This window comes from Cephus cinctus, unplaced genomic scaffold, assembly GCF_000341935.2.
Source record: "Cephus cinctus unplaced genomic scaffold, Ccin1 Ccin1_scaffold0462, whole genome shotgun sequence".
Taxonomy (NCBI): Eukaryota; Metazoa; Arthropoda; class Insecta; order Hymenoptera; family Cephidae; genus Cephus; species Cephus cinctus.
The window spans coordinates 74,074-99,446 of record NW_014333138.1 but is presented as its reverse complement, the minus strand read 5'-3'; the positions used below and the strand labels follow the sequence as shown (position 1 = coordinate 99,446).

General features: G+C 35.5%; 8 protein-coding genes across 12 annotated transcripts in view; 5 read left to right on the top strand and 3 right to left on the bottom strand.

The window, feature by feature from the left end:
• The first annotated feature begins 104 nt into the window (after positions 1–104).
• On the top strand, positions 105–1,152 carry LOC107268000 (transcription elongation factor SPT4). Its single transcript, XM_015740275.2, has 4 exons — positions 105–319; positions 396–502; positions 566–621; positions 841–1,152. The coding sequence occupies exons 1-4, from the start codon at positions 257–259 to the stop codon at positions 957–959; spliced, it is 345 nt and encodes a 114-aa protein (XP_015595761.1). The 5' UTR covers positions 105–256; the 3' UTR covers positions 960–1,152.
• On the bottom strand, positions 638–4,520 carry LOC107267997 (synergin gamma). 2 transcript variants are annotated; one of them, XM_015740271.2, is made up of 6 exons: positions 2,614–4,520; positions 2,203–2,457; positions 1,962–2,125; positions 1,740–1,881; positions 1,512–1,654; positions 638–1,441 (listed from the first exon to the last, which is right to left on the bottom strand). In XM_015740271.2, exons 1-6 carry the CDS (start codon positions 4,151–4,153, stop codon positions 1,217–1,219), a joined length of 2,469 nt encoding a protein of 822 aa, XP_015595757.1. In that variant the 5' UTR covers positions 4,154–4,520; the 3' UTR covers positions 638–1,216. The 2 variants fall into 2 exon arrangements, with proteins under 2 accessions (XP_015595757.1, XP_015595755.1); XM_015740269.1 differs by having other exon boundaries at positions 2,203–4,520.
• A 45-nt stretch (positions 4,521–4,565) lies between these two features.
• On the top strand, positions 4,566–5,443 carry LOC107267999 (protein mago nashi homolog). Its single transcript, XM_015740274.2, has one exon. It carries the CDS (start codon positions 4,847–4,849, stop codon positions 5,285–5,287), a length of 441 nt encoding a protein of 146 aa, XP_015595760.1. The 5' UTR covers positions 4,566–4,846; the 3' UTR covers positions 5,288–5,443.
• Positions 5,444–5,614: 171 nt separating this feature from the next.
• LOC107268055 lies at positions 5,615–6,887 on the top strand. The gene is made up of 2 exons (XM_015740421.2): positions 5,615–5,801; positions 5,894–6,887. The coding sequence occupies exons 1-2, from the start codon at positions 5,773–5,775 to the stop codon at positions 6,180–6,182; spliced, it is 318 nt and encodes a 105-aa protein (XP_015595907.1). The 5' UTR covers positions 5,615–5,772; the 3' UTR covers positions 6,183–6,887.
• A 292-nt stretch (positions 6,888–7,179) lies between these two features.
• Positions 7,180–9,239, bottom strand: LOC107268054 (lysophospholipase D GDPD1). Of its 3 annotated transcripts, none has more exons than XM_015740417.2 (8): positions 9,010–9,239; positions 8,868–8,910; positions 8,391–8,572; positions 8,101–8,321; positions 7,895–8,028; positions 7,693–7,810; positions 7,445–7,468; positions 7,180–7,357 (listed from the first exon to the last, which is right to left on the bottom strand). In XM_015740417.2, exons 1-8 carry the CDS (start codon positions 9,131–9,133, stop codon positions 7,232–7,234), a joined length of 972 nt encoding a protein of 323 aa, XP_015595903.1. In that variant the 5' UTR covers positions 9,134–9,239; the 3' UTR covers positions 7,180–7,231. The 3 variants fall into 3 exon arrangements, with proteins under 3 accessions (XP_015595903.1, XP_015595905.1, XP_015595904.1); XM_015740419.2 differs by having other exon boundaries at positions 8,391–8,564; positions 9,010–9,103; XM_015740418.2 differs by lacking the exon at positions 7,445–7,468 and having other exon boundaries at positions 9,010–9,238.
• A 217-nt stretch (positions 9,240–9,456) lies between these two features.
• LOC107267923 (lisH domain-containing protein C1711.05) lies at positions 9,457–11,387 on the top strand. Of its 2 annotated transcripts, none has more exons than XM_015740131.2 (4): positions 9,457–9,616; positions 9,688–9,839; positions 9,928–9,999; positions 10,068–11,387. In XM_015740131.2, exons 1-4 carry the CDS (start codon positions 9,515–9,517, stop codon positions 11,146–11,148), a joined length of 1,407 nt encoding a protein of 468 aa, XP_015595617.1. In that variant the 5' UTR covers positions 9,457–9,514; the 3' UTR covers positions 11,149–11,387. The 2 variants fall into 2 exon arrangements, with proteins under 2 accessions (XP_015595617.1, XP_015595618.1); XM_015740132.2 differs by having other exon boundaries at positions 9,463–9,616; positions 9,666–9,839.
• A 443-nt stretch (positions 11,388–11,830) lies between these two features.
• On the top strand, positions 11,831–21,677 carry LOC107267994 (pre-mRNA-processing-splicing factor 8). The gene is made up of 12 exons (XM_015740256.2): positions 11,831–11,990; positions 12,264–12,679; positions 12,767–12,931; positions 13,174–13,389; positions 13,651–13,989; positions 14,270–14,375; positions 14,661–15,189; positions 15,293–16,344; positions 16,608–20,297; positions 20,383–20,711; positions 20,820–20,974; positions 21,060–21,677. Exons 2-12 carry the CDS (start codon positions 12,291–12,293, stop codon positions 21,212–21,214), a joined length of 7,125 nt encoding a protein of 2,374 aa, XP_015595742.1. The 5' UTR covers positions 11,831–11,990; positions 12,264–12,290; the 3' UTR covers positions 21,215–21,677.
• A 2-nt stretch (positions 21,678–21,679) lies between these two features.
• The window catches only part of LOC107267913 (probable G-protein coupled receptor Mth-like 3), a 15,046-nt gene continuing 11,352 nt past the window's right edge, over positions 21,680–25,373 (bottom strand). Inside the window, exons 6-7 of the mRNA XM_025085200.1 lie at positions 24,155–24,320; positions 21,680–23,763 (exon numbers count right to left, since the gene is read on the bottom strand). Of these exons, the coding sequence (XP_024940968.1) occupies positions 23,391–23,763; positions 24,155–24,320 (539 nt within the window). The 3' untranslated portion in view covers positions 21,680–23,390. The remainder of the gene's footprint in view (positions 23,764–24,154; positions 24,321–25,373) is intronic.

Sequence of the window (25,373 nt, the reverse complement as noted above, 5' to 3'; positions counted from 1 at the left end):
ATAAAAAAAATTCCACTCTCATATAACCGTTCGCTTTTGTCCTAAATTTCTAGGAAGATAATTTTGTTCATGTTGGTGCTGCTGTTTTCACAATTTTGGAAGCGTTATTCTAGGAAGTTCGCATCAGCTGTCATTAGAATCAGAGAACCGAATAGTTGTGTTTTGGAGTAACCTGGTTCTAAAGTGCAAATACTGAATGTACAACATATTGTTGATAAATTGTATATTAATAAAGTAATTATACAAAGTTATCCTTATGGAGACTGTTCCTAAGGATTTACGTGGCCTGAGAGCATGTTTGGTTTGCTCGTTGATAAAAGTAATTTGACTTTAGATGGAGTAACTCATTTTTCTTAAATTATGTCTAACAATTTAAACACTTTTGTATGCTTTAGACGTTTGATCAGTTTGAAGTTGATGGTTGTGACAATTGCGATGAATTTCTACGAATGAAGAATAACAAAGACAATGTTTTTGATTGCACAAGTTCAAATTTTGATGGGTAAGACAATTTTCTTTTTTTTTTCTTTTATAATTGTTAACTTAACAATTTCATCTATTCTAGCATGATTGCTGTGATGAGTCCTGAAGATAGTTGGGTCTGTAAATGGCAAAGGATAAGTAAGTGATAACTCAATGCTGTTTGTATAATATTTATCTATTTGGTTCCTGAGCTAAAATATTTTTAGCTAGCACAAAGTTCCATGGAACACATTCTTTATTCTCTTCAAGCTTAAATCTTATCCATTTCTTAGTAGTGTAATGTTTTATAGGAATATTTAGAGATTCATCTATTCTTCAATTTCTACACTTATTTGTAATTGCTGTCCGATGTTTCAGATCGTTTTTGCAAGGGCGTTTATGCAATATCAGTGTCAGGTCGTCTGCCAGCTGGTGTAATTCGCGAAATGAAAAGCCGTGGAATTGTATACAGGCCACGCGATACAAGCCAACGATAGTAGACAAGATACCATAAGTTTACAAGATATGATTCATACATAAAATTGACTCCATATTCCTTACTCTGTTATTTAAATATTTTATCATTACCACTATAACCAATGTATGAAACGCTGACTAATTCGATCGTTTCAATAGTGTAAATCTTGTAATAAAGATTTATGAATTTTTTCGGTACGATAAGACCGTTAAGAACAGTTGTTTCTTTACCATGAGTTACTTCGAATTATTTATGTTATTTAAAGAACAAATTACTTCAAATGTGACTGCTGCTCAAAGAAATTGTTGAGTGCGAATATGCCGATGGATAACACAACGCTGGTAAATTATTGTTGACACAATGCAACCATAGTTTTGCACAAGTTATGTGATAATTATTATCGTTATATGTTATTTTTCCACTGGTGACTACGGTAAGACAAAGAGCACAGGTCGTACTTTCGCTTTGGTGTAAAGGCCAGGCTGGTAATTCTGTTACGATCTGAGCATTAAAAAATAATTCTGTTAATTTTGTCTAATCAGAATTTTTTTAAATAATATTCATTACTTACTGGAATATTAGCATAAAACGGTTCCATTTCCGCCCAGATTCTATCAATATCCATCAAGAGATCATCAAACCCCATTATATTCATATCCATTTCCTTATAAGAAAAGTTTACTCGCCTGCATACAGCTGCTACTTCCGCTAAATCTAGTAGATAATTATTTCATATAACTATCAAATATATTAATTAAAGTTATAGTTTATTTTTGGTATTGTGAATATAGATACTCACTGCAAAGAAAATTGTAACCCGTCGCTGAAGATAATACTTCACGAAGTACAACGTCAGAACTAATGCTTGTGAATATATTTGCTGCTACTTGAAGTAGGAGTATGCAGCTTTCCATATACTGTTTCCATTCCCAGTAGATAAGCTGTGCAGTTCAATTTTTCAGGATTAATTGTATGAGATGTGTTATTATAAAATGAGTAATTAATTATGTATCTGCCTCACCTGGTGCATATTTTCGACTGGCTGCTCTTCTTCCTGATTCGCAGGTAGAAATGATTTCAGATCCAAACTAGGCACCGATCCAGATCGATTTAAAGTATTCTGTGCTCCATTTCCTGATTCAATGCTATTTACAGATATAGTATCTTCTCTCTGCATAATTTTCTCTAGGACATCAGAAGAAAAATACGTAATTCAAACGTCAATGCTAACAATTGTATGCACTCCAAAATAATTTGTTTACCTCCTTCAGCAATAGTATCGATTTTATCGTCTGGCTGATCTGCCTCAATCTTGAATCCACTGAAGGATTCAGATATTTCTTGCATTAATGAAATTTCTCCTTTACCAATGTTGTCAGTGGTGCTTTGCGGAAAGTCAAAATCGTTTAGAAAATCTAAAGATTGGCCAGAATTCAATGACTTTAGCATCTGTGCAGGTTCTGGTTGTTGGGCTGAGACAAAATCTCCAAAGTCATCAGACAGACTTTCAGCTAAATCTGGTTTCAGTACAGATTGGACAATCGATACTGGTTGTGTTACAGCTATTGGTTGAATTATTGGTGCAGATTGAGTTACTGGTTCTTCAACCAAAACTCTCAGTGCACTATACTTATCTTCTACTGTTTGTAAATTCATAAGGTCTTGTTGAATACCTGAAAAATCCTTCATTCCAGGTTGCTTGTCACCACTGCTGAGAGTCATCGAATTTCCAATATTCACTGCTGGGATTTTCTCAGTAACATTAAAATCCTTGAATACAGTTGTACTCTCCTTAGGAGAGTCGATACTCCGAATAGCAGTATCCTTTAAGATGACTGTTTTTGGTTGATGTTTTACAGAACATTTTGGAAATAATTCAGAAAGTCGATCGGAACACAGCAGATCTTTACTTCCATTTACGGAATTTACACTAACACTGCTACGATTCTGATGACTATGATTACTTTTAATTGAAGCTGCTTTTTTCGTTTTCTCAGTTGACTTTTTCACTCCAAGATTGTGATTAGCTAGTCTACTGCCTATCGCAGAACCTTGTCTAGTATCCAGGATTGGAATACTTGGAATACTAGGAATTGGTGCACTTTGAAATTCTGAGAATTCATCACTAGGATCTGATTGCGTCGCAGATATAACTGGAACTGTATGCATCACGTGCACTGAGGATGGAAATATTGGTGGAGCATCTACTGGAACTGATGTACTGGTCTTATCCATTTTAGTATCAAAGGTAAAAGTGTCCATTAATGTGGATGACGTAGAGGTGGCTGGCTTGAATTGTGGCTTTGTTTGCATTATATATTTTTCATCGATACTAGCGATACTTGAAGTATTTTCTCCAGAGAATGAGGAGTGAAATTTTATTGAATTAATTACCTTTGGCTGAGCAACAACATTTCCATCGTAATCAGGAATATTGATGTTACTCTCCAAAGAATGTGTTGAGTGCATTTTCGACGTGGTAACTACTTGTGGTTGAACTACTGTTTTTAAATCCAAACTGGAGTTACCTAAATTACTTCCTGCAGAGACCGAGGAGTGCATTTTTGTTGAAGTAGTTGCTTTTTGTGAAACTCCATGTTTTCCATCTAGACCAGAAGTACTGAAATTGCTTTCTGCAGACAGTAATGAATACATTCTTGCTGCTGTTATTGTTTTAGGTTGTATAATAGTTTTTGTATCAGGAGTAGTAATATTAAAAGTAATCTCGTCTGGTGTCATTGATTGCAACTTTGAATTAGCAACTGTCTTTTGAGTAGCCACCTTTGCTTCTGATTTGTTCACATTGCTTTCTATTGTAGAATGTAGTTTAGAGGTAGCTATCGGTAGATTAAGCTTGGGCATTGGGGGAAAGGGCACCATGTGCAAGACATCCAAATTAGTGAATGTACATGATGCCTGAGCAACAGCAACTAGTGCAAGTACTATGTATAATTCATGCTCTGTAAGCTGCCCAGCATATTTTTGATTTGCAAGGCTCCATATATATCCAAGTACTTCCATCGGTAATTGACTTGTAAGTAATAGAGGAAAAACTTTGTTTGTGTCAACTAATAATTCACCCTGTTGTGCACCAAGTCCAGGATGATCTTCTTTGACAAGATCCCAGACTCTGCGATATAGAGGTGGAAGCATTGGCGAATTTGGCCACAGCCATCTGGGCAATGAGACACGTTTCTCCTGATTTTTATTCATCTTCTTCTGAAGTACACGTATGTATATATAAAGTTTCTACTCTTTCTATCAGGACTTAGCATTAAATCATTGTTTTAAGGCTGGTGGTTATGTTTATTAGTAGAAGACTCCACCCACTATTTCCATTATATGTATATATTATAATTGATTCATTTGAGTTACTCATTAACGTCGTCGGTTTTCATGACACATAACATTATCCTTTGAAAGATTTTCCATTTTCATCTGGGCTTTTGTATATTTGACTTTCAACGACATTCTCCTGCCAGACGAATTCCGAATTACCGAACTGTCACAATTACTTTTAACCATGAATAAAAGTTATGCAAGAATTCAATCTATTTGAAGAATCTGAGACAGCTGGCGATAATCGGCGCACAATTGGTCACTCTGAAGTTGGTTATAGCTGATACTTCTGTTTAGTCCAATAGTAGCTTAAATTTCTAACTACTTTGTAATTGGTTGGTAACAAAAACATAACGGTCCAGATTTTCATTTTCGTTTACCATATCGTTTCATGGGAACTATCCCAAATACAAAGCGAAGCCATCATAACCGAAAAAATCGTAACCTCAAAAATATTTGCGGTGCGTGGACGCCTTGTTTGAAGCACGAAATTTTATTATTGAGAAGAGTTATACTAAGTCTATTAAAGAATAAAACTCTGCGATAGTCAGCTGTACTCTCTGAGGAATGTCGACGGACTTTTATATACGTTATTACGTGGGCCACAAGGGAAAATTTGGCCACGAATTTTTAGAATTCGAATTTCGACCTGATGGCAAGCTACGTTATGCCAACAATTCCAACTACAAGAACGATACAATGATCCGTAAGGAAGCTTATGTACATAACTGTGTAATGGAAGAGTTGAAGCGAATCATACAAGACTCAGAAATCATGCAAGAAGATGACTCCCTATGGCCACAGCCTGACCGAGTTGGTCGTCAAGAACTGGAAATTGTTATTGGGGATGAACATATCTCCTTCACCACATCCAAGACAGGATCCTTGCAAGATGTTAATCAATCTCGAGACCCTGAAGGACTGCGATGCTTCTATTACCTTGTCCAAGACTTAAAATGTCTTGTTTTCTCTCTAATCGGACTCCATTTCAAGATTAAACCCATATAAATATAGTTTTGTACTTTATATGTTTAACGAGTCATGATAAATTCTTTTACTGTATCAGAATGAAACAAAACTTTCCATGTGTAAGACCTTAATTTCGACGACACCGATAATATGTTTGTAACGTTCAAAAATATTAAAATCAATTCCATACTATTCCATGAAAGTCTATTTATTAATACATCATAATTCTAAATAAACTTCCTCATAACTTTAAATAAAGTTTATTGCGAAACCCGATTTCCTTCCGTTAATGTTAAGTTTTTTTTTTTCTAGAATTTACCGTTTAAGTGAATTAAATAGGAGTCTTTTATATTCATTGGATAACTCTTTGTGTCATTGACAGTCTGACTGTCATGGTGGAAGTATTTAAATGAATTGAGTAATACGTAGCTCAAGTAATAAGAAACGTTATTGGTTCGTTAGAGAATCTCTTTTAACATTTAGAAGTATTTGGTGATCTACTACAACGTTTAAATAATGTGTAGATGAATTGGAAGAAATCAATGGGAGACAAGTGAGATAAAGCATACTTGCATTTTCTAACCTATAAAAGAATCATCTGTCTAATTGTTTACTCTTGTTCTCTTTGTCTTATTCCCATTTCAGAAGTACTATGTCTTCCTCTGCACATTCACCAGGTAGAGAGAAAGGCGACAAACGTCGTACTGTCACGGATTCAGTTCATGAGAGGTTTCGACAATCCTTGATTTATTGTAAAATCTGTCAAGTACAACTTCCTGCTAACAATGAGGCAATACAGAAACATTTTGGAATATCTCATCCATCCAATAAGTTTTGCCAATACTGTAAAAAAAAGGTTTATTTATATTACACAATTGATGATGATAATAATTGCAAAACTCGAGAATATGTCTACCATAGATGTCATCATTGAGCTAGTCTACAAAATGTAATTAGAAGACTGAGCCAGTTCGATATGTTGATCATTTTCAGATTATGAACAATTAGATCTGTTGGATTAATACCAATTACCATGACATTGGTCATATAGATCAATACCTTTTTAATAGATAAATTTTAATTTCTATGTTATAAATGAAATCTCAAATTATATCAATTCTTTACGACAAAAATATTGCACTCTCTGATTGTAGTTTTAATTGAAAAAAATTAAGTAAAATATCAGAAGTGTAATATATGTATATCATAAAACGATGCAACTGATTAATAACTTATACATTTATTACACCTGTATCAGGCAATCAAATTCAATAATACTCAAATATCCTTAACAGTTATTTATTGCGTAAATAAACATATTGTACGCATAAAAGCGCTCGAATAATTAATGGCAATTTATACAAACAGTACCTTATATTAGTTTATACTGGAGAGAAATTTCGTATCGCAAATATAAATCTAGTCGTGTCAAAAAGTCTCGATGCCGAGTAATAATAATATTCATTGTATTGTTATTCAATGAGTCTGATAATGAAAAGCTTGCAATATATCCATTTAACTAGGTGCGTTTGAAAGTATACTAAAAATTATTATACTGACTAGTTTCAAACTGCAGCGAACAATTATATAAAGACCTAGCTGCTCACTATCAAACATATTTATAAATCGTAACAGAATCCTCGTGCAAAGATCTTTGTCTGCTCATTCTTAATATCAGTATATAAAGAATTGAATAAATAAAATGATCACTGAAATGCGTTATTCATCAGAAAATTCATAGATCAAAAGTCTTTTGATAGTTCATTAGTGATAATACTGAAATAATGTGTAAATAATCCGTAATAACTCGTGGTATAGTGTGCATACTGATTAATCAAAGGAGCATCATGTGGGCTATAACTAGAATTTGCAGCAGTTTAGCGAAGGCAACCTATTCTTTAGGAGTTTTGCATACGTAAAATACTCATACAAAATTGTGACCATATTTCATTGTTGCCTGAATAAATAGTTCCTCAAAAATATCTATTCATGTACATTATTTTGTAAAAATAATTTCAATCTTGTTGGATAATCTGTCATCACTCCAGTAGCACCAAGATCGAAGGCTCGTTTGAATTCTTCTTCCTCATTTAACACCCAGAAATATACCTGAAAAATGCATATCCATATTGCACTAGTAGTATTACAATTGTACTACTTGAAGAAATGTGTAGTGAAAAACATAGAAAGATTTACCCAGTGGTAAGTGGTATTATTTCCCTAGTATGATAGCAAACATAAATTATATTTAATCAACTGATTCGTTGGTACTGTAAAACAATAAATTGTACAGGATGTACCACTTGATTCATACAATTAATGTCTATTAAAAGAGTGTAACTGCAAAACAGTTCAGTAATTCTAAGTAACATGGCACATCCTGTATGATATATAAATAAGAATAACCATGAAAATTTAGAAAAATTAATGTGTTTTTCTCTTACGTGTATTCCTCGAGCTCGTAGATGATTAAACAGGCATGGTCTCATTAATAAAATGTTTATCGACCGGACTACTAATTTCTCCAATGGCAAAAATGTGGAGCTTGGCCTCCCTTTGCGACTGTTAAAAACAATTACGACGATAATTTTTGAAATAATTTCATTTTATATTACTGCAAGATATAATAATAATATAAAACATTACCGAAGATATATGGACGGAAGGAATATTTCCAAGTGAGTTTCTCGTAGTGATATAAATGGTAATAGGCCAGTATACATTAGAATGATTAACAGAGTTACACGTTGCATAGAGAAGAGTAAATTGACATTAGGATTCTGAAGCAAAGATTGATGTTAAATAATATACTAGTTACAAATGTATATCGTAAATATATGTAACCTACTAACCGTACGATAACACTTTTTCGTTATTTCATCACTAAAATTACCCCATACTGTATAATCTTCACGATGATACTGCTTTATTAACTCCGAAACTTTAGTTATAAGTTGATCATCGTTTATTTTAATATCAATATTAATTGGCATACCAGGAAAGGCCTCAAATACATCACGCAAGAGTGGGAAACGTCGCTCTTCTACATTATCAGAGCCAACAAATTCTTTTTCTACAAGTTTGTCAAGTATTAAATAGTTGTTTTTGATTAATGTAAGTGTAAAGTATGGTGTGAAAATACCTGGGTCAAAATCAATGGGCAGTCGTTGTTTTAACAAGGGTAAATCCTTGTAATTTAATTCTGAAATATTTTTATTAGTTCCAGTGCTACGGAGTAAATTTTGATCATGAGACACAACAACTTCTCCATCTCGTGTCAAGTGGCAGTCCAGTTCCAACATCTCTGTTCCAATAGCTACTGCTCTAATTAGTTATTTTTCATTTAATATATATATATATATATATATATATATATATACGCATATAAGCAAACTTACAATTAGATCTATATGTATATATAAATTCATGTATATTGATTCTATAAGAAATATTTCTACATGACAAGTAATGATTTAATATTTTATAACAAATATCAAAACACAGATATATATTTTATATATATACAAATATAATTTTGACAAATGGTAACTAAACATTTAAAATAAGTTAATATAAAACATAATAATTTATTACTGTAGTGTATAGTCATTTAACTTACCGTTTAAATGCATACATGGTATTTTCATAATTTTCTCCGGCACCTGAAACAAAGGGTAATGAGTCACATATAACATTGTGTACACTTTGATATTTAAAGAAAGAAATTATGACAAGATATTTAAATCATAATTGATATTCACCTCCTCTATGACTGATATGATGGCATGTGAATTTTATTCGCTTTTTCTTATGTATTAATGTCGGATATTTAAAAAGAATCACTGAAGTTATAACATAGCTACCAATTATCGCGTACAATAACATTTTCTATTGTTCGTCGAGAAACGGAGAATCATAAAATGACAAACAATCATTCCAGTCAATTCTAGCAGACGATAACCGGCGACCAGAAAAAATATATAGATGGAAAAATCTAGTGCTACTTCATAAAACTTATACTCCTGGAAGGGGAAGAGCCTACTCTAGCAATGCCTTAGTTTCCACCGTGCAGGGTTGAAATAGAGTTAACCAATTAGAAACGAGATTTGAGCGGAATGAGCTAACTTGATTGGTTAACTCTACATCAACCCTGCACTGTGGAAACTAAGCCATTGGTTCACCTCCCACTATTTTGCTTTTTTCGATTTTGTTTCCCGTACTTTATGGACGGTTATGTAGCAGCACTAATCAGCACTAATCAGCACCATGAGAATGGCTTTATTTGTATTTAATAATATAAGGCCTCTTAAATTCCATTTGTTTGGCCTTCCAAAATCAGAATATGATAAATATGAAAAACTTATTACTGTGTGTATTATTATTACAGTTATTTGCTTGACTTTATTTTCACTTGCAGATATTATTAAAATTGTTTACAGGATAATGGAGGAGAGGTATCAGTAACTGGAGACTATCCTGTGATCAATTTTTCCATGCCAGGATGCTTCCCAAACGATAAAATGGTTTTCCATGTTCGCTATATTGAGGAATGTATAAAGGAAAATAGAATACTAGACCTTGTGGATTATAAGTAACTATAATTATTTTTCGAATATGTTAATTTAATTGATGTTATTGTTATTAAAGTAATTTTACAACATTCTTCTTTCTGAGTTTAGTATTTCTGAAGAGAATGGTTATGAAGGTTGTGTATTGTCCATGCTTCTTTTTAACACTCCACAATGCAAGCTGTAAGTTATGCAAGTCTTAAAAATAATTTACTAAAATTAATACTACAATGGTTTTATTATTCTTACAGTGCTATTACATCAACACCTTGTACAATGTTGATAAACAATGGTGACTCACAGCATAATAAGAGAGATGAAGACAAGACTAAATTTTTGAATAAAGATGATAAATCGTTTATAACTTCTTCATACGAGAGAAGATTAAGATCATCAACACCTAGTGCAATGTTGACGAACAATGGTGACTCACAGCACAATAAGATAGATGAAGACGAGACTAAATTTTCGATTAAAGTCGATAAATCGTTTATAACTTCTTCATACGAGAGAAGATTAAGATCATCAACACCTAGTGCAATGTTGACGAACAATGGTGACTCACAGCACAATAAGATAGATGAAGACGAGACTAAATTTTCGATTAAAGTCGATAAATCGTTTATAATTTCTTCATACGAGAGAAGATCAAGATCATCAGCACCTATTGCAATGTTGACGAACAATGGTAACTCACAGCATAATAAGACAGATGATGATACAGATGAAGACGAGACTAAATTTTCGAGTAAAGATGATAAATCGTTTATAACTTCTTCATACGAGAGAAGATCAAGATCATCAGCACCTATTGCAATGTTGACGAACAATGGTAACTCACAGCATAATAAGACAGATGATGATACAGATGAAGACGAGACTAAATTTTCGAGTAAAGATGATAAATCGTTTATAACTTCTTCATACGAGAGAAGATCAGGATCATCAACACCTATTGCAATGTTGACGAACAATGGTGACTCACAGCATAATAAGACAGATGATGATACAGATGAAGACGAGACTAAATTTTCGAGTAAAGATGATAAATCGTTTATAACTTCTTCATACGAGAGAAGATCAGGATCATCAACACCTATTGCAATGTTGACGAACAATGGTGACTCACAGCATAATAAGACAGATGATGATACAGATGAAGACGAGACTAAATTTTCGATTAAAGATGATAAATCGTTTATAACTTCTTCATACGAGAGAAGATCAAGTGAAGAAAATGATTCTTATATTACGGAAAAATTATACACAGATTGTAACATCAGCGAGGATTCTGATATCAATAACATAACCGATGATATTTCCGACAATTAAGAAAACACGAGGACGAGTTTCACTTCCAAAAAATGTGTAAATATAGAACCTGAAGAAAATTGATGTATATTTAACTGGAATACAAAACATTCATAAAAGTTCCCATTGAAATACGTCTCCAACTGGAAGATATTAGATATAGTAAATCGGAATGCATTGCTAACGTACTATTTTTTTATATTAAACCTATATGTTGATCATCTGTTTATCTTTTTTAATACAATATGAAATGCTGCATATTTAAAATTCAAATTTACTGAAAACCTCATTGAATTTTCAGTTTAATGTTTTATTTAAATAATATTGCAAGTGAGCAGCTAATCATACATTTCTCACCAGCTGCTCTTACTACTGATCAGTCATAATTGGTAAAAAAAAAGTTTGGATCATCTGCGCATCTGCCTGCATGTATCTCGAAGAGGTATCCTTTTTTTTGTTATTCCCACATTTTAACCCCATAAAGGAGAAAAAAAAAGGTTCATATTTTTATTTGCGGCTGTTCCTAGCCGAATATTCCGTGCGAAATGTATGATTTCGCTTCCACCCGATGGGCGGAAGTACATTAACCGACACGTGGGTGAACGTGACTCTCGACCAATAAGAAACTGTGAATTCTTGTGGACACGTTTACTATTGGCTCATGAGTATGACTGGTACTGCTGGCTCCATGAAAGAAACGCACAAATAGAATCCAATCTCGTGTATTACATATACTGGGCAATTGCAACGAGGCGAGGTGAAGCGATGGATGCGGTTGTAATTTCATTCTACATACAAGCTTGTAGTCACGATAATTGTTTGCAAGCGTAGTGTTTCTAGCGTGGGCGTAAGCCACATTCGAGGTACGTTTCATAAAAATTGACATAGCGGCATTTAAGATAAAACATAATATTTAAACATTCATACGTATTACATACGGAACTTTGTGCTCAAACTTTCATCAGAATATTCTGGTTATGTGTGGACATGTATAGCGTAACGTGGCGCGTATATCATTGGATTCGATGAAAGGAAAATATATTTCAAAAAACATTAGAATTTATCTTGTTAATACTAATACCGAGTTTGTATTAACTTCAATTGTGAATAATAATATTTTTTAATTTTTTTTATAGGCGGAGAGGACAATTTGTTGTGAAACAATGTCGATACCACCATATCTATTGGGGCCCAACCCTTGGGCCACGATGATGGCTCAACAACAAGCACATGCACAGCTTGCTGCTGCGCAAGCTCATGCGCAAGCAGCAGCTCATGCACAAGCAGCACATCATGCACACTTGCATGCCATGGCTGGACCTCCATTACCACAAATACCTAAGCAGCCTGAAGTACTTTCTGAGGACAAACTGCAGGAAAAGGCTCAGAAATGGCAGCAACTCCAATCAAAGAGATTTGCTGAGAAACGCAAGTTTGGCTTTGTTGATGCACAGAAGGAGGATATGCCTCCAGAACATATAAGAAAAATTATTCGTGATCATGGCGATATGAGCAGCAGGAAATATAGACATGACAAGCGTGTTTATTTAGGGTAACATGAAATTACTATATTCATTTTATTAGAAAATAATATGATTAACACTGTTACATTAGTTAAAATATAATTTAATTATTTCAGAGCTCTGAAGTACATGCCACATGCTGTCATGAAACTGTTGGAAAATATGCCAATGCCTTGGGAACAAATCCGTGATGTAAAAGTATTGTATCACATTACAGGAGCCATTACATTTGTGAACGAAATTCCCTGGGTTATTGAACCAGTTTATATTGCTCAATGGGGGTAAGTTTATATACTTCTTTCTTTAAACATTTTAACAAATTTATCGAGCCACAGGATATTGGTATTATTATATTTAAATATACTAACCTATCACGACTCGTAAAATAAGGTTACTTTTTGCCCTGTGTTAGTGTAGTATATCTAATGCAGTTTCCAAAATGACAACAGTATAAATTTATAAATAAATCTTATGATTGATTCATTACAATGAATTTATAGAAAATATTAATCCCTATTTTCAGAACTATGTGGATAATGATGCGACGAGAAAAAAGAGATCGTCGTCACTTCAAAAGAATGAGATTTCCACCTTTCGATGACGAAGAACCACCACTGGATTATGCGGACAACGTCTTGGATGTTGAACCTCTCGAAGCTATTCAAATTGAACTAGACTCCGAAGAAGATGAATCTGTTGCATCCTGGTTTTACGAGCACAAGCCACTTGTTGGTACAAAGTATGTAGTCACTATGTTAATACTACTAGAACAAATGATTCGGCCATGTGTAGATGATGACATGCGTAGGGGTCCTGAAACCAACTATAAATGTGGGTTGGCAGTCTAGTATTTTTATCAGGATTGTCTGAGACGAGTCTGGTAAATTGTCTAGGCTGGATCAAGCGCTATCCTGAACACAACATGAATAATAGTTTATTACAATTTTAGAAATATACTTACTTGGAAAATCTAACACAGGGCGTTACCTTTATTTTACAGACACGTCAATGGGTCGACCTACCGTCGTTGGAATTTATCGTTACCGCAAATGGCGACACTTTATCGACTAGCAAATCAACTTCTAACTGATCTAGTGGATCAGAATTTCTTTTACCTTTTTGATCCAAAGTCATTCTTCACTGCAAAGGCTTTAAACATGGCTATTCCTGGTGGACCAAAATTCGAGCCTTTGGTTAAAGACTCAAACGCGGCTGATGAAGACTGGAACGAGTTTAATGACATTAACAAAATTATTATTCGACAACCTATTCGTACTGAATACCGAATTGCCTTTCCGTACTTGTACAACAACATGCCGCACTTCGTACACCTCTCCTGGTAAGTGCATTGAATATTATATGATTGTAAATACTTAATACATCAAATTAATTTAGCTTGTTTAATTAAATGATTACCACACTAGTTTTAGGACTTGTATTGTAGTTTTATGTTAAGTTCTACTAGCAGTGTGGTAGAAGAAAAGGTGGTTGTTATTCGTCGCCTCGAAAAGTTACGTTGGGGACTGCTGATACTACCTACAATTAATTTTATTATAAAAAAATGGCTTTAGTGTGTAATTAGTTAAAATTAATCGTGAGTTTTTATAAAATGTTTATAGGTATCATGCGCCGAATGTTGTTTACATAAAAACGGAAGATCCTGACCTACCGGCATTCTACTTCGATCCTTTGATCAATCCAATTTCTCACAGAAATTCTTTAAAGGTGAGTTGAAGTGTATACTTTAATTATTACAGTATTATATATAAAATATGAAAAGAGGTACAAGGTCTGTGCTTCTGAACATCGAGTGACAGGATACTGACATATCTAATCTACAGAATGTTGGTCTATGATGACTCGTAGAGAAAAAAATCACCTTTGCCCTGCGTTAGGGTACTTTATCTAATGCAGTTTCCAAAATGATAACAGTTTAACCAAAAGAAATTACAAAATTATTTTAAGCTTTGTATGCATCATTTAATGTTAAATACCTGGATTATTTTTCAGACAGTGGAACCTCAAATTGAGGACGACGAAGATTACGTACTTCCGGAGGAAGTTCAACCATTTCTTCAAGAAACACCCTTATATACAGACAATACAGCAAATGGTATAGCTCTTCTCTGGGCGCCTAGGCCTTTCAATACACGTTCTGGTAGGACACGACGAGCCATCGACATTCCGTTAGTGAAGTCCTGGTACCGAGAACACTGTCCACCTGGTCAACCTGTGAAAGTTCGCGTCAGTTATCAAAAACTACTGAAGTACTTTGTACTGAATGCTCTAAAGCATCGACCGCCAAAACCACAGAAGAAGCGGTACTTATTCCGTTCCTTCAAGTCAACAAAATTTTTCCAAACAACAACAATAGACTGGGTTGAAGCTGGATTACAAGTTTGTCGTCAAGGATACAACATGTTGAATCTTCTCATTCATCGAAAGAATCTTAACTATCTCCATTTAGATTACAACTTCAATCTTAAGCCTGTGAAAACATTGACTACCAAGGAAAGAAAAAAATCTCGTTTCGGAAACGGTAAATAACCCAGTAAACTATATATATATTCGGAACATTGTAAAGAATTGTTAATCTTTTGGTCATATAAATTTTTCAATTAATATTTTTTTTTTTGTTACAGCTTTTCATTTATGCCGTGAAATCCTCAGATTAACTAAATTGATCATTGACTCTCACGTACAGTACAGATTGAACAATGTTGATGCTTTTCAATTGGCTGACGGGCTTCAATACATTTTTGCTCACGTTGGACAGCTTACTGGAATGTATCGGTATAAATACAAATTGATGAGACAAATCAGAATGTGCAAAGATCTAAAGCATTTGATATACTATCGGTTTAATACCGGTCCCGTGGGTAAAGGTCCAGGCTGTGGATTCTGGGCACCAGGATGGCGCGTTTGGCTCTTCTTCATGCGAGGTATCACTCCTCTCTTGGAACGGTGGTTGGGTAACCTCCTCTCAAGACAATTCGAGGGTAGACATTCCAAGGGTGTTGCAAAAACTGTGACAAAACAGCGCGTAGAGTCGCACTTCGATCTGGAACTTCGCGCATCCGTGATGCACGACATCGTCGATATGATGCCAGAAGGAATAAAGCAGAACAAAGCCAGAACAATTCTGCAACATCTCAGCGAAGCATGGAGATGTTGGAAAGCTAATATCCCTTGGAAGGTACCAGGGTTACCAATTCCAATTGAGAATATGATCCTTCGTTATGTCAAGATGAAGGCAGACTGGTGGACCAACACTGCCCATTACAATCGTGAGAGGATAAGGCGTGGTGCCACTGTCGATAAGACTGTGTGCAAAAAGAACCTGGGCCGACTGACTCGACTTTACTTGAAAGCTGAACAGGAACGTCAGCATAATTACTTGAAGGATGGTCCTTATATCTCCCCAGAAGAGGCTGTAGCCATTTATACAACCACTGTTCACTGGCTGGAATCAAGACGCTTTGCGCCTATTCCTTTCCCGCCTCTGTCGTACAAACACGATACGAAACTTCTTATCCTAGCATTGGAGAGACTCAAGGAAGCTTATAGTGTCAAATCCAGGCTTAATCAAAGCCAGCGCGAGGAACTTGGTCTTATCGAGCAAGCTTATGATAATCCGCACGAAGCTCTGTCTAGGATTAAACGTCACCTGCTCACCCAGAGAGCATTCAAGGAAGTGAGTCTTTAAATAAGTTGATTCTTATCATTAAATTTTATTAAAATTCTTCCACTTGATATTACAATGATGAATATTTGTGTAGGGGTCTGAGTACGGTTCTTAAATGACACCGAAACTGCAACAGTAAATATTTTCTGTCTGAGACGGATCTGTTTCTGTTGTGGTTCGAAAACTATGCGCACTGATGACTCTTTGTACTTTTTTGAATTTTGGTGCGAAATTATTTGTATTATTAAAGTTTCCATAATTTCTTTTTCCAGGTTGGAATAGAATTCATGGACCTCTACAGCCATTTGATCCCAGTCTATGATGTTGAACCTCTTGAAAAGATTACGGATGCTTACCTGGACCAGTATCTCTGGTACGAAGCGGATAAGAGAAAACTTTTTCCACCGTGGGTTAAGCCATCTGATACCGAACCGCCGCCGTTGCTCGTCTACAAATGGTGTCAGGGTATCAACAATCTTCAGGAAGTCTGGGATGTGAGCGAAGGCGAATGCAACGTCCTTCTAGAGTCGAAATTCGAAAAGCTCTACGAGAAGATTGATTTGACGCTTCTAAATAGGTTAATGAGACTCATTGTTGATCATAACATAGCTGATTATATCTCGGCAAAGAATAACGTGGTGATTAATTACAAGGATATGAACCACACTAATAGTTATGGAATAATCAGAGGACTTCAGTTTGCATCCTTCATAGCTCAGTATTACGGTCTGGTGCTGGACCTTTTAGTTTTGGGATTGCAAAGAGCAAGTGAAATGGCTGGACCACCTCAGATGCCAAATGATTTCCTAACGTTCCAGGATGTCGCATCCGAAACAGCACATCCTATTCGGCTGTATTGTCGATACGTAGATAGGATACATCTATTCTTGAGATTTTCTGCAGAAGAGGCCCGTGATTTAATTCAACGTTATCTCACGGAACATCCTGATCCTAATAACGAGAATATTGTCGGCTACAATAACAAGAAGTGCTGGCCTCGGGATGCTAGGATGCGGCTCATGAAACACGACGTGAATCTTGGTCGTGCTGTTTTCTGGGACATTAAAAATCGTCTTCCTAGATCCACAACTACCATTCAGTGGGAGAACAGTTTTGTGAGTGTATACAGCAAGGATAATCCCAACTTGCTCTTTAACATGAGTGGCTTTGAATGTCGCATTTTACCCAAATGCAGAACGACTCATGAGGAATTCACTCATCGTGATGGCGTATGGAATCTTCAGAATGAAATAACTAAAGAAAGGACAGCACAGTGTTTCTTACGAGTGGATGATGAGAGTCTTCAAAGATTCCATAATAGGGTTCGGCAGATCCTTATGGCTTCCGGTTCTACTACGTTCACCAAAATTGTGAACAAGTGGAATACTGCTCTAATTGGTCTAATGACTTACTTCAGGGAAGCTGTAGTCAACACTCAGGAGCTTCTTGATCTGCTGGTCAAGTGCGAAAATAAAATTCAGACTAGGATTAAGATTGGACTGAATTCAAAAATGCCTTCAAGATTTCCTCCTGTAGTCTTTTATACTCCAAAGGAATTGGGTGGACTTGGTATGCTGTCCATGGGACACGTACTTATTCCTCAGTCTGATTTAAGATGGTCCAAGCAAACTGATGTGGGAATAACTCACTTTCGGTCTGGTATGAGCCACGACGAAGATCAGTTAATTCCGAATTTGTATAGATATATTCAACCATGGGAATCTGAGTTCATTGACTCTCAAAGAGTTTGGGCTGAGTACGCACTCAAGAGGCAGGAAGCTAACGCACAAAATCGTCGATTGACTCTTGAGGATTTGGAGGATAGTTGGGATCGTGGTATACCCAGGATAAATACCCTCTTCCAAAAGGATAGACACACCTTGGCTTATGATAAAGGCTGGAGGATTCGTACAGAGTTCAAACAGTATCAAGTATTGAAACAAAATCCATTCTGGTGGACCCATCAGCGCCATGACGGAAAGCTCTGGAACTTGAATAACTACAGAACAGACATGATTCAAGCTCTTGGAGGAGTTGAAGGTATCCTCGAGCACACGCTTTTTAAAGGAACATATTTCCCAACCTGGGAAGGTCTTTTCTGGGAGAAGGCATCTGGCTTCGAGGAATCCATGAAATATAAAAAATTGACTAATGCACAGCGTTCTGGTTTGAACCAGATTCCAAACCGTCGATTTACACTTTGGTGGTCACCTACCATCAACCGTGCCAACGTCTACGTAGGTTTCCAGGTACAGCTGGATTTGACTGGAATTTTCATGCACGGTAAAATTCCAACTTTGAAGATTTCCCTTATTCAAATTTTCCGTGCCCATTTGTGGCAAAAGGTCCACGAGTCCATTGTTATGGATTTATGTCAAGTTTTCGATCAAGAACTGGATGCTTTGGAAATTGAAACTGTTCAGAAAGAAACTATCCATCCCAGGAAGTCTTATAAGATGAATTCTTCCTGCGCTGACATTTTACTATTCTCAGCATACAAATGGAATGTATCAAGACCGTCCTTACTTGCGGATTCAAAAGATTTGATGGACAACACAACAACTCAGAAATACTGGATCGACGTGCAACTTCGCTGGGGTGATTACGATTCTCACGACATTGAAAGATATGCCAGGGCCAAATTTTTGGATTACACCACCGATAACATGTCAATTTATCCGTCACCTACTGGACTACTGATAGCCATTGACTTAGCCTACAACCTGCACAGTGCATATGGAAATTGGTTCCCTGGTTGCAAGCCACTGATACAACAGGCGATGGCTAAGATTATGAAAGCTAATCCGGCCTTGTATGTGCTTCGTGAAAGAATTAGAAAAGCTCTTCAATTATACTCCTCGGAACCTACCGAACCTTATTTATCTTCACAGAACTATGGAGAGCTCTTCTCAAATCAGATCATTTGGTTCGTCGATGACACCAACGTATATCGTGTCACAATTCATAAAACCTTTGAAGGAAATTTAACAACAAAACCAATCAATGGAGCCATCTTCATTTTCAATCCAAGAACTGGGCAGCTCTTCTTGAAGATCATTCACACTTCAGTATGGGCAGGTCAGAAACGTCTAGGTCAGCTGGCCAAATGGAAGACTGCCGAAGAAGTTGCAGCCTTGATTCGCTCTTTACCAGTTGAAGAACAACCAAAACAAATTATTGTAACGAGAAAAGGAATGTTGGATCCGTTGGAAGTCCATTTATTGGACTTTCCCAATATTGTGATCAAGGGTTCAGAACTTCAATTACCATTCCAGGCTTGTTTGAAGGTTGAAAAATTCGGCGACCTCATTCTTAAAGCCACGGAACCACAAATGGTCTTGTTCAATCTCTATGATGATTGGTTGAAGACAATATCCTCTTACACAGCCTTCTCCAGATTGATCCTTATACTTCGTGCTCTTCATGTGAACACAGAAAGAACCAAGGTGGTTTTAAAACCAGACAAAACTACCATAACTGAACCACATCACATCTGGCCTTCCCTGACAGACGATGAATGGATCAAGGTTGAAGTTCAGCTGAAGGATCTGATCCTGGCAGACTACGGCAAGAAAAACAACGTCAATGTCGCATCCTTGACGCAATCCGAAATCCGTGATATCATTCTTGGTATGGAGATAAGTGCTCCATCTGCTCAGCGTCAACAAATTGCTGAAATTGAAAAACAAACCAAGGAACAATCTCAGCTCACAGCTACCACCACGAGGACTGTCAATAAACATGGTGATGAAATAATCACTGCGACAACTTCAAATTATGAAACTCAAACATTCAGCTCCAAAACTGAATGGCGAGTTAGAGCTATTTCAGCAACAAATCTTCATCTTCGCACCAATCACATTTATGTATCTTCTGACGACATCAAAGAAACTGGTTACACGTATATTCTTCCTAAGAATGTACTCAAGAAGTTTGTTACCATATCAGATCTTCGAGCTCAGGTAAAGCTAATCACAAGTTTTTATTTTAACACAAAATTTTGCTGTAAACGAATCTTTTTTAATTGTTCATTGCTTGGCTTATCAGATCGCAGGTTATCTCTATGGTATAAGTCCACCGGACAACCCGCAAGTGAAGGAAATTCGATGTATTGTCATGGCTCCTCAATGGGGTACGCATCAGACAGTTCATCTACCAAATACATTACCAAATCATCAGTATCTCAAAGAAATGGAACCATTGGGCTGGATTCACACGCAGCCAAATGAATTGCCACAATTGTCACCACAAGATATTTCAACTCATGCACGAGTCATGGCAGAAAATCCAGCTTGGGACGGAGAAAAGACTATCGTTATTACTTGCAGTTTTACTCCAGGATCCTGCTCTCTTACTGCTTACAAACTTACGCCCAGGTTAGTACTTTTACTGGTTCGAAGTTAACTTAGTATTATTGTAATGCAGAATTTTGTTGGAGTGCAATTTAAGTTAGGTGATATTAAGCTACGTAAAATATTTTTCAGTGGATTCGAATGGGGTAAACAGAATACTGACAAAGGAAACAATCCAAAGGGATACCTTCCTAGTCACTATGAAAAGGTACAAATGTTACTATCAGATCGGTTCCTTGGATTTTTCATGGTACCCAGTCAAGGTTCATGGAATTACAACTTCATGGGTAAGCGAATGCAAATATTTTTAATTTACATTAAAATATTCCTAAGGTATAAATTAATTTTTTATGAATATTTGAATTTTTTTAGGTGTCAGACACGATCCCAACATGAAATACGAATTACAACTGGCAAATCCAAAAGAGTTCTATCATGAAGTACATCGACCTGCCCATTTCTTGAATTTCTCAAGTCTTGAAGATGGTGACGGCGTCGGTGCGGACCGCGAAGACATGTACGCGTAACTATCTTACGGTGAAGAATGTAGTTCCATTTTTATAAGAGTTGTACTTTATGGTGCAAAAAGTGACAGTCGAGATGTTCAACTGCACATGAATACTTTTTTTCTTTTATATGCTTGTACATAATTCTCATTTCATTAATCGATTCTTTAGATACGCTCAAGTATTTACATATTTGAGATATACTGTGCGAATGGCGGCATAAAAGTGTAGCGTTTATACAGTACGAAGTAATAGAACGTTCCGAGCTTTTCATTTCACTTATTTAATTAGGAGCTCGAAATTTTTAATGGCTGTTTGAGTCCAGTGAAATCCACATATATTTGTATTTTTTTCACAGTTAATTAATTACCTAATCTAAAACAATTTTATTCTCCATATGAATTTAATTAATTATCAACAAGATAAGATTGTACTGGACGTGCGAATGTACTTTGGCTAAATAAATAAATTAAAGATAGCATGATCAAAGAGGACATTATTTATTCTTTTGTCTGTTTATTTAGGTATATTACGTTACAAAAGATTAAAAAGCTAACACGATCGATATTAACTATAGTCGGTGCATGAATGGAATGTGTTTTATTGACAGATCGTAAACAATGAAGTTTCTAGCAAGTCACAGATAGCTCTCCATAAAATTCTTGTTACAAAGTGTGCCCGCACATGGTTTTGTAATGAAATATGCTTTATTTTTCTATTTCAGCATATATTTCCATGATTTCGTAAAAAGTCACGTATGGTTTGCTAACGATTGCATTGTCTGCGAACTGTCAAAAAAAAAAAACACACGAACTCATGAATCGACTATACCTATAATACGTATATGATCAATAGATGAATATAATGAATAGTGACAATACTTATAATGATAAAAACGTGCTAGTACGTTAAATTAGAAGAATATATTTTGTACTTAAGACACCTAGAAGAAGTTTAATAAATTTTCGAGTTACACAATAGACGATTATCTACCGTTATTCTAATGCCACGAGTACTTCTAAATCTAACGTTACATATCTGTTCGTGAAGCAATTCGAAAATTTAACATTATCCAATTCCTCGCCACTCTCGTCTTAATGCTAAGCAAATTTGACTAGAAAGTTAATTGTTCTTCTTTTCCTTTCCTCATGGCTTTATATCTCAATTGGATATATTCCAATGGATACTTCAATTTAATTCGAATTAGAAGCTCACACAAGTTAGCGAATAAATCTCACGAAACAAGACCTCTTTTCAAGACAAGGGTGATGACTTACATACTTTAGAAACCGAATCCAAACACAGTGTTGAGCTAAATTCATATAAGTACTCACTTAGGTTTTTACGAAAAACCCATTGGGGTAAATGCTGTCAGAAACAGAAATCGAATTCCGGTCGAATTCTGCGACCCTACCCACTGGGCTACAGTCGCTCTATAGAAATTAATTATTGTGACATCTTTATCATAACGTGACTTAAGTGTCAATCCCAAGGTTTCACGTGTTCTCATGAAACATGAAATTCGAAAATTCGTCGACTTTAACCTAATATCTAATATTAATACGTAATGATTGTTTAAGGAGAGTATTTCATTAATACTAAGAGAAAGAACACGTTTTCATATATTCGGCAAAGAGATAGCTCAAAGAGCAGTACTTGGAATTTCCCGTCTTCGACCTGTTTAAAATAATTTATAATTATTTAGTTTCAGCCAACTAACAAATATGTGCAGGATACTTCGTGTATCTCGTTAAAAGTTGTTAGGTTAGGTTAAAAATGGATCAGTCGACTCTTGCTAAAAAAAAGTTGTACTGAACAAGCGAAATCTGTAAACGACCACGTACCCCAAACGTGTCAGGAATTTCATTATCGTTAATAGACATAGAATCATCTATAAATGTCGTGTCAAACGAATAATCCAGACAGAAACGTCACTCGCATACAAATATTTTAGAATTTTTCAAAAGCACAATATCCATTTTTCTTGCGCATGACTATACGAAGTGTCAATAGAGTGCCATACAATGATTTCATAAAAGGCATCAGCATCGCAAAGCGATTGTATCCGTTATAATCATAACATATTCAGCATCCAAATGTCTTCATGACCTCTTCGGTTCTTTCACCGATAATGCAAAACAGATGAAAAATCATTTCATACCACTTTTCAAAGATTTTTTTGCCGAAAAACATTTTTTTACGTTAAAGTGCTGTCACTGTCATCCATAATCGGTCTTATACGACCAGCAGGATTTACATAAGGATTCGTCTTCCCATGAAGTGGTATAGAAGTGGTACACGTGCGCGAAGCTGACAATGAGCTGTGGTTGGCACTTCGCGTTGAGTCGCGCGACAAGAAATTATTGTCGGTGCAGCCAAATCGTTTCATGAGAAGTCGCAGGATCTTTTTCTTCCATACGAATATTATAAATATTATCAGACCCTGAAGTGAATTTCCCAGATCAGTGATGTACCATATGTACTTAGGCTTGTCGTTGCAAAGCCAAGAAATAATTTCCATGGACCAATTGATTCCCATGACAATGAACAGCTTCAGATAGAGATTAAACCTGAAATCAAATGTCATAATTAAATTGTGATTAAATGCATGGAAATAAAAATGATTTTTAATGACAAATTACTCCGTTGCTTTCTTGCACAAATCGTAAAAATTATTTGGCAATACTGAATTTTTTACTCGTTAAATTCTAATATAACCTGAATACGTTTATCCAAATTCCTCCGAACGGTTTATTGGTTCAAAGATATACCCAAACACGATAACGGTCACCGTATGGTATCCATCCCAATATATTATTCCATCCTCTAAAATGCAGCCAACCATTGTATCCCTCGGATATTTCACAACGTACTTACAACCGATGTTTTCAAATTGTTTATATCCACGATAAACAGTCACCACTAAAAATATCATCAACAATATACATAATGAATAATTACCACTGTTTATTATCATCATGGCGTCGACTGTCGAGTCCCTTAAGATGCTGCGCAGTTTCCTTCTTGTGCTGTACGATCTTGAGGGCCGTCGAAATGAAGAGAAAAATATTGACAACGACAGTAACAGCCATGGGACCATAAAAATAAATGGCCTTTGCGACGTTGGCTAAAAAAAGAAAGAAAAAAATGTTATTATCCCACTTTCATATAATGGCGATATCGACTGATAAGACAACAAAGGGCAGCAATGAAGCAATGTATTGAAAAAATTAACGATTTCATCGTCGATAATAAGTATCGTAATTCAAAAAGCTCAGTGAAGTCGATTAATGAAAATGCGCTTGTTTTGAAAATTTTTAAATCAATCTCCTAATAAAAGATTTTTCCGATAGCCTTTATCGCGATAATTTCAAGTGGTTCTGTTCAATCGTATATTAATGGTAACGCGCAGTGTAGCGGATAGTAATTAAGTCTATAGCGCGATAACTATCCGTAGGTCCATATTACACAACTTCACGATAAATCGTCCCTGATTCGACACAATGATATACGCGTATCATATATACAATACATTTTTAGTGCGGCAGAAGAGAAAAAGAACGAAAAAAATTACTGAAAGGCTTAGAAGCTTTACATTGACATATGGTCGTTTCCGCATGATATTTACACGTTGCCTCTATATCTAGCAGGGACATGGAATCTTCATTTACTTAGAGATTTATGATCATAGAGATAAATTAAAAATTATAATAATTATTATATTATGCATATACTATAATTATCGGAATTTAAATAGCAATTTATAGCCTTTCTTAAAATTAGCATTAATACACATGAAATCCTCGTTTACCCAATGATTCGTGATTTTACATATTTATATAAAATACACCATATTCGAGCGCATCGATTCTTGTTATTGTTGGCCAAATTCCAGGTATATTAATTCAATGATAAACTGACAGATACAAAAAATATTTCTATGTGTGTTAGCTCAAAATTACAGGCAACGACCGTCCATCTACCGAAGGCTCTATTTTTACATATTTATATAGCCCGGAGTGCTTTCTTCCGTGAGCGAAATAAATCACGTGCGGTTCCACAATTGAAAATGTGCTGTATAAACGTCAGTCCTTAAATCATGATTAATCGTTCGTGTGATATTGTTATTCTCTCTCCATCTCTCTCCCTCTCTCTTTTTTTTTTTTTTTTTTTTTTTTTT

Excerpts from the sequence above, each read along its gene's own strand:
- LOC107268000 (XM_015740275.2), top strand. The coding sequence starts at position 257 with ATGGAGACTGTTCCTAAGGATTTACGTGGCCTGAGAGCATGTTTGGTT. Across the intron at positions 503-565 it reads ACAAGTTCAAATTTTGATGG|CATGATTGCTGTGATGAGTC; the intron begins GTAAGACAATTT and ends CATCTATTCTAG. Across the intron at positions 622-840 it reads CTGTAAATGGCAAAGGATAA|ATCGTTTTTGCAAGGGCGTT; the intron begins GTAAGTGATAAC and ends CCGATGTTTCAG.
- LOC107267997 (XM_015740269.1), bottom strand. The coding sequence starts at position 4,153 with ATGAATAAAAATCAGGAGAAACGTGTCTCATTGCCCAGATGGCTGTGG. Across the intron at positions 2,126-2,202 it reads CGATACTATTGCTGAAGGAG|AGAAAATTATGCAGAGAGAA; the intron begins GTAAACAAATTA and ends CTGATGTCCTAG. Across the intron at positions 1,655-1,739 it reads GGGTTACAATTTTCTTTGCA|ATTTAGCGGAAGTAGCAGCT; the intron begins GTGAGTATCTAT and ends ATTATCTACTAG.
- LOC107267999 (XM_015740274.2), top strand. The coding sequence starts at position 4,847 with ATGTCGACGGACTTTTATATACGTTATTACGTGGGCCACAAGGGAAAA.
- LOC107268055 (XM_015740421.2), top strand. The coding sequence starts at position 5,773 with ATGAATTGGAAGAAATCAATGGGAGACAA. Across the intron at positions 5,802-5,893 it reads AAGAAATCAATGGGAGACAA|AAGTACTATGTCTTCCTCTG; the intron begins GTGAGATAAAGC and ends TTCCCATTTCAG.
- LOC107268054 (XM_015740417.2), bottom strand. The coding sequence starts at position 9,133 with ATGTTATTGTACGCGATAATTGGTAGCTATGTTATAACTTCAGTGATT. Across the intron at positions 8,911-9,009 it reads TCATATCAGTCATAGAGGAG|GTGCCGGAGAAAATTATGAA; the intron begins GTGAATATCAAT and ends CCTTTGTTTCAG. Across the intron at positions 8,573-8,867 it reads ACCATGTATGCATTTAAACG|AGCAGTAGCTATTGGAACAG; the intron begins GTAAGTTAAATG and ends ATAACTAATTAG.
- LOC107267923 (XM_015740131.2), top strand. The coding sequence starts at position 9,515 with ATGAGAATGGCTTTATTTGTATTTAATAATATAAGGCCTCTTAAATTC. Across the intron at positions 9,840-9,927 it reads CTAGACCTTGTGGATTATAA|TATTTCTGAAGAGAATGGTT; the intron begins GTAACTATAATT and ends TTCTGAGTTTAG. Across the intron at positions 10,000-10,067 it reads AACACTCCACAATGCAAGCT|TGCTATTACATCAACACCTT; the intron begins GTAAGTTATGCA and ends TTATTCTTACAG.
- LOC107267994 (XM_015740256.2), top strand. The coding sequence starts at position 12,291 with ATGTCGATACCACCATATCTATTGGGGCCCAACCCTTGGGCCACGATG. Across the intron at positions 12,932-13,173 it reads GTTTATATTGCTCAATGGGG|AACTATGTGGATAATGATGC; the intron begins GTAAGTTTATAT and ends CCCTATTTTCAG. Across the intron at positions 20,712-20,819 it reads GCTTACAAACTTACGCCCAG|TGGATTCGAATGGGGTAAAC; the intron begins GTTAGTACTTTT and ends AATATTTTTCAG.